Source organism: Lolium perenne, chromosome 1, assembly GCF_019359855.2.
Source record: "Lolium perenne isolate Kyuss_39 chromosome 1, Kyuss_2.0, whole genome shotgun sequence".
NCBI classification, from domain to species: Eukaryota; Viridiplantae; Streptophyta; class Magnoliopsida; order Poales; family Poaceae; genus Lolium; species Lolium perenne.
The window spans coordinates 44,835,227-44,840,821 of NC_067244.2; the positions used below are offsets into that span (position 1 = coordinate 44,835,227).

General features: G+C 44.1%; 1 protein-coding gene across 1 annotated transcript; it reads right to left on the bottom strand.

Moving 5' to 3' along the window:
- Window positions 1-782: 782 nt before the first annotated feature.
- Window positions 783-5,374, bottom strand: LOC127348375 (transport inhibitor response 1-like protein Os05g0150500). The gene is made up of 3 exons (XM_051374422.2): window positions 4,765-5,374; window positions 1,814-2,306; window positions 783-1,687 (listed from the first exon to the last, which is right to left on the bottom strand). The coding sequence occupies exons 1-3, from the start codon at window positions 5,247-5,249 to the stop codon at window positions 905-907; spliced, it is 1,761 nt and encodes a 586-aa protein (XP_051230382.1). The 5' UTR covers window positions 5,250-5,374; the 3' UTR covers window positions 783-904.
- Window positions 5,375-5,595: the final 221 nt, after the last annotated feature.

Consider the following 5,595-nt stretch of genomic DNA (forward strand, 5'->3'; position numbering starts at 1 on the left):
CATATCATCAGGATAAAGCGGAGGAGCAGTCAGTTGGTTTCCATGAACTAAAGGGAACACCAGATGACGTATTAGCACATCATACATGCCATAAGCAGAAAGGGAATGCCAAAGAAGTAGGGGCGACTAACTCAGCTTCCATGTAATTGCAAAAAAAAGTAGGGATGAACACCCATGCAATTTCTTAAGATCAGAGCAAATGAGTCATCCACCCTATATGTAGATCAACACCTGTTTATTTAGCATCTATTGAGTTTCTAAACAATCAAAAGTTAAAAGCATCATCGCAAAGTTTCACCTTCCTGACATTATTGGTCCATCCATATGTTGCTACATTCCATATGGCACACTGGCAATAAAGAACACCCAGATGTAGCAATCAAGGGCCAAATATGTGCTTCAATTACAGTTTACATGAATCAAAGAGACCGACCGAATGACACAGAGTAAGTGGCAAATATGTGCTTCAATTATTTAGCATCCAGAACAACCCATAATCAGAAAGGGAAGGCCAAAAAAGATAGTGGTGACAAACTCAGCTCCAGGACAGTTTGTCCAACAATACATTACAAGATTGAAATAGTGCCATAATCTTTATACATCAAAGAACTAAAACACGCTAAAGAAAACAAACCAAGGTTTTCTCATGACGCTATCTAGTAGTTTCTGTAATCCACCCAGCCTCCTACAGTTATTAACACCTGAAAAGGCCTCAGTCTCTCATCCTACTCTTGCCGAGTCGAGATTTCACAATAGCTTTATCCAACCAACGGTCTTTCTAGTTGATGGAAAAAATAAAGATCTATGTTATGCTAGAAAGGTGCTGAAGGTACACAACAAGATTGAAAATGAATACCCAGTGTACCCCCCCCCCCCCCCCCCCCCCGCGTTCCATTTGTCTCCCCTAAACAATCTGGACACAGTCTGGTGTGTCAGATCTTGGACCTGCAAGAGTCCGGTAGACATACAATTTCTCGACAGGGCTATCAAACGGGAGTGACTCCACTGGACATGTCTCTCCAGGATCGTTTATTATCTCCACAGTAAGGTGAGGCATCTTGAGTGCAAGCAGTCGGCACCCGCCCACGGTCAACGAGCACGAGTTCATCCAAAGGGATCGCATTGTCTCCAGCTTGGCAGCATTTGCCAGCAACGCTTTATCCCCAAACGGGCAGTCCCTGATCTCTAGCTTCTTCAGGCTCTTGCAGCCAGAGAGGATGTCATTCAGGCCTAGATCGCTGTCTCCAGCAAATGCGAGTGATAGCATCTCAAGACGATCAGCATGTGCACCGATTGATTTGAATACAAGATCTGTGAGAAGACCAGACATAGAGAGGCGCCTAAGCCCCTTGCATGATTCAACAATGGCACTGAAACCAGCATCAAGAGGCTGCCGTGTGATGTAATCCGGAGAACGGGGCTCAAGGAGGGCTAAGCGGAAGCAAGTGAAGTTTGGACGGTTCTTTGCAATCATAACAAGAGCCTCATTCGTCATCCGGCTGCAGAAGTAAAGAACTGACTCCAATTTGGGACAACTGGCAGAAACATCAACAAGACCTCTTTCGGTCAAGAAAACTTGCCCGCCGTTATGACCAAAAGGATCGGAAGGGAAGACCCGCAACTCTTGCAGTTTACTGCAACTTGATGCCACAACAGATAGACCATGGTCCTCAATGAGGTCCATCACCTGAAAATCAAAGCTAAAACTTTAAAAGAGAAAATGCACAAAGAGCATGACATAACAAGACATTTAACCAGTGAGTTTAAGATTAGAATTCAAGTTGATATCTACTGAAGAGGAAGAGTTGCATACCCATAACTGCAGCAGATTCTTGCATCTGCTAATGAATTTGATGAGCTCAGGGCCTTGCACGGTGGCATAACTCAGATTAAGAGATGTGAGGCCTTCACATACACAATAGAATGCTGGCAGGTAATCTGGAACAGCATCCCAAGTCCCAGAAAGCCTTCTAAGGCTTGTACAACCTGCAAATGCTGCTTCAACCTTTGCAAAAAGATCTGGATGATAGTCCGCAGAGAATTTGCCAGTTCCGAGTTCTATTATTTGCGGAGCCTTACGAAGCAGGCTAGCAACATTGTCAAGAGGGATTGCATTGTTGAGCTTCAGAGTCTTGAGGTTGCGGCATCTGCTTACTAGCCTCTCAAGTACAGTGAAATTGACCTCCCCGTGTAAGCATGAAAAATTCAGAGCTTCCAGAGAAGTATAGCATTCTGGAAAGTTGCTGAGCCAATGACTTGAACAATCATCAATGTAGTTCTCTTGCAGGTCAAGTTCTTTTAAATTTCTGCAGCATGGAGAGTACACAGAAGTTAGAGAGCCCGAATAAGACAGCCCATTAGTCCACTCCCAACACTGCCATCACTTGAGAAACAAAGTCCATATGGGTATTCGACGGAAGGAGCAAGGAGATTTATGAGAAAATAAACAACTGCAGGTGCACTTGGCAATTGGCATGGCATTACCAAAATCATGATCATGCAAATGGAGACAGCAAATAGACATATCATTAACTAATATATTTCTTCATTCAGGGTTTTAACTAATATTTATTCATGTTTTCAATCCAGTTACATTAGTTTCGTGTGCCAAGTAATTTATGTTTGATAAATTTGAAGTTAACATTTCCAATTATTTAGTGTACCGTCTGGAACCTGTTATATCATTTACAAATTGAAGTGCTTTGCAGGAACGACCAGTGTAAAGCAGCATTACCAAAAATCAGTCTACAGCATAAAGGGTTTGCTCTGCAATTACAGCACCTATGTCCACTATTGTAGTGTTCTTTCATAACTCATAAGCACAGTAGAACAACTTCAAGCAAATCAGAGCAGCAGCAAGATGAACAATGCAAAAGATGACGACAAAAACAAGCTCAATACTTCGCACTGGTCACAAAATGCAATCTTCAGCAAGACGCATCAATTTCAGTAGCATATAGCGGTATAACACATAAGGTCTCCATAATATCAGGCGGCACTCCAAGAACATACTTTAGATGCAAAACAATGATAGCCATCGTTCTTTTCTTGGCCGACAAGGACACTTGCTAAGATCTCAATTATTTGCAGCCTCGGGATATGATCAGTTTAGAGCTAGCAAGATTCTGATATAAATTAGATCTAGAGCTGGGTCCCACTCAGCACACCCAACTACCTTGAAACCACGACATAAATTTTTCAAGCAAAATAATATAAACTGCCCAACTTAGATTCAATAATGTTAATAACTTCTACCCAAGCTAGATAATTAGGACTTCAGCATTGAAAATAAAGAAAATGTTGAGTCTACAGATCCAAAATTCTTCCAATACAGAACCAAAACAACATTTTACCAAGTCATCTCAACCCACATGATAAAACATGGTACGCTTCCATCTATTTAATTAAAATATTTAACGGCAAACATGAGAAAAAAAAAACTCGAGGACTACTCATAGCTAGGTGCAAGAATCAACATAATGACACAAGTGAATGTACCGCTTGTTTCCCTATAGTAAGGGTGTATCTGTACTCCTATTCACAACCATAAACAGTAACAGCTACAACAATTTGTATCACCGAGGATCAATCTAATGGTCTATCGCCACATCTGCATAGATGACATTAAACAATGAAACCAATGCACATTCAGTTATGTCACTCTTCTAAGTTTGCACAGAATATCACAGCATCAAAGATTGATCAAATCTCACTAGCCTTTCTTCGCAGCTTAACGATCTCCTATCACTCAAAATGATCGATATGATACTGGTTAGTCACATTAAAGTACTAAATAAATGGATCACTATCGAAATACCTAAGTACCAAATCCTTCAAGTTGTCTTTGAAGAGGTAGCAATATGAAATTTTTTCGATAGAGGTAGGAATCTGATATATTCCAAATTCTTTTCTCAGAGATTCCAGCAAGTTCAACTAATCACACTACCAGAGCAAATTTACTGTCTCACTAGTCCATTATATGCAAAAACATTACGAGCATTGGAGCAAATGTCACATGTTCGCACTAGAAGAAAGATACAATAGTTACAGAAATGTTGAGAGCCCACAAAAGGGGGAAAGAATGGGAATCTGTGAGGGCGAAGTCAGAGGATCCTGCTTCTTCAGAACCTAGAAGCTCAAATCAGGAGCGGAAGTCCAAAAACACGCTTGACTCTAAGTGAAAACCAAAGCAGAATAATTCAAGTGAGATCCGTTGCCTCATGAAGTCATGATGTGGGAAAATACAATTCTTTTATGCAAAGGTGCATCTAATTGGTTCTAAATAAACTTGAAATAATTCCACCCTTTTGGCAAAAAGAGAAAAGGGGATGCATCCATCATTGCTAAGCAAATAGATATATATCTTCTGTCAATCGCACAGATCCAGTCTCCCCGCAAAGAAAAAAAGATCCTACAGATCCGTCCAGGAGAGATTATGCTCCGGCAATCCAATCAACCACAACGAAAATGAGGCAAAGCTTCGCAAGAACAAGATGGAAGCTAATTTGCAAATCACAGCTCAAAGCTTTGGACCAAATGGAGCACGCAAATGAGCAAAGTTACTTAGCTCAAAGTCGTTGAAAATACTAGTAGCTCATTTTGGGGAAGACTCTGACAATCATTTTAGCTTAAGCAGTACCTACTTCAGATCACCAAAACGCAGAGTAAAGAAACACGAGGACACCAAGAAATCTCCCATGGTTAAGCTAAAGAGGAAGACCACCAAACAAGCTCAAATCTTGAACCGGAAACGCGGCGGCTCACCTGCAGCCTTCGGTAATGGCGGCGAGTCCGGCGGTGGTGAATCCCTCGCACGAGTTTAGTCGCAGGACCTGGAAGTTCCTGAAGGATGACGCGATCATCTCAAGGCACTCGTCGGTGACGAACATGCGCTTGAAGCTAAGCTCCTCGAGCAGCGGCCATCCGTCGGCGGCGGCGGCGACCCAGGGCGCGGCATAGGCGCCCCATGAGGGCGGCAGGAGGCCGAAGTCGGCGAAGTGCGGCTTGCCCTTGACCTCGGCGGCGCGGACGGAGGGGAACCTGTCGACGGCGTCGCGCGGGTCGGTGGCGTAGCAGTTGGGCACGACGAGGCGGCGGCGGGAGCGGCGCTCGGCGCGGAGCCAGCCGTGGCAGGCGCAGGCGGCGGCGCCGCGGTCGGCGTCAGCGGGGAGGAAGGAGAAGGCGTGCTCCCAGACCTCGTCCGGGAGAGAGTGCCACGGGGGCGCGGCGGGGCCGCCGGCGCGGCCCATCGGGGCGGCGCGCGCGGCCTAGCTGCCGGGCGGCTGGTACGGGCCGGTGGAGCGCGTGGGGAGGCGGCGGTGGGGAGAGGAGAGCATCTGGGAGGACTCTCTCTCTTATTCTAGCTCTCTGCTCTGGCTCTGCTCTTCTTCTCTCTACTCAGTCCTCTCTCTCTCTCTAAAATAAAACAGAATAAAATAAAGAAAAAGTAGCATAGAGAGAAAGATTTTATCTTGTTTTTCTTTTATTTTCTTTACAGATAAAAGGGAATTCGACGGAGGGAGGAATTATTTTTCAAATTTTCGTTCATAATTCGAGAGAGGGAGTATTTTCTTTAGAGGGAGAGAAAAACATAGT

Excerpts from the sequence above, each read along its gene's own strand:
- LOC127348375 (XM_051374422.2), bottom strand. The coding sequence starts at position 5,249 with ATGGGCCGCGCCGGCGGCCCCGCCGCGCCCCCGTGGCACTCTCTCCCG. Across the intron at positions 2,307-4,764 it reads GCCATTACCGAAGGCTGCAG|AAATTTAAAAGAACTTGACC; the intron begins GTGAGCCGCCGC and ends TCCATGCTGCAG. Across the intron at positions 1,688-1,813 it reads AGAATCTGCTGCAGTTATGG|GTGATGGACCTCATTGAGGA; the intron begins GTATGCAACTCT and ends TTTGATTTTCAG.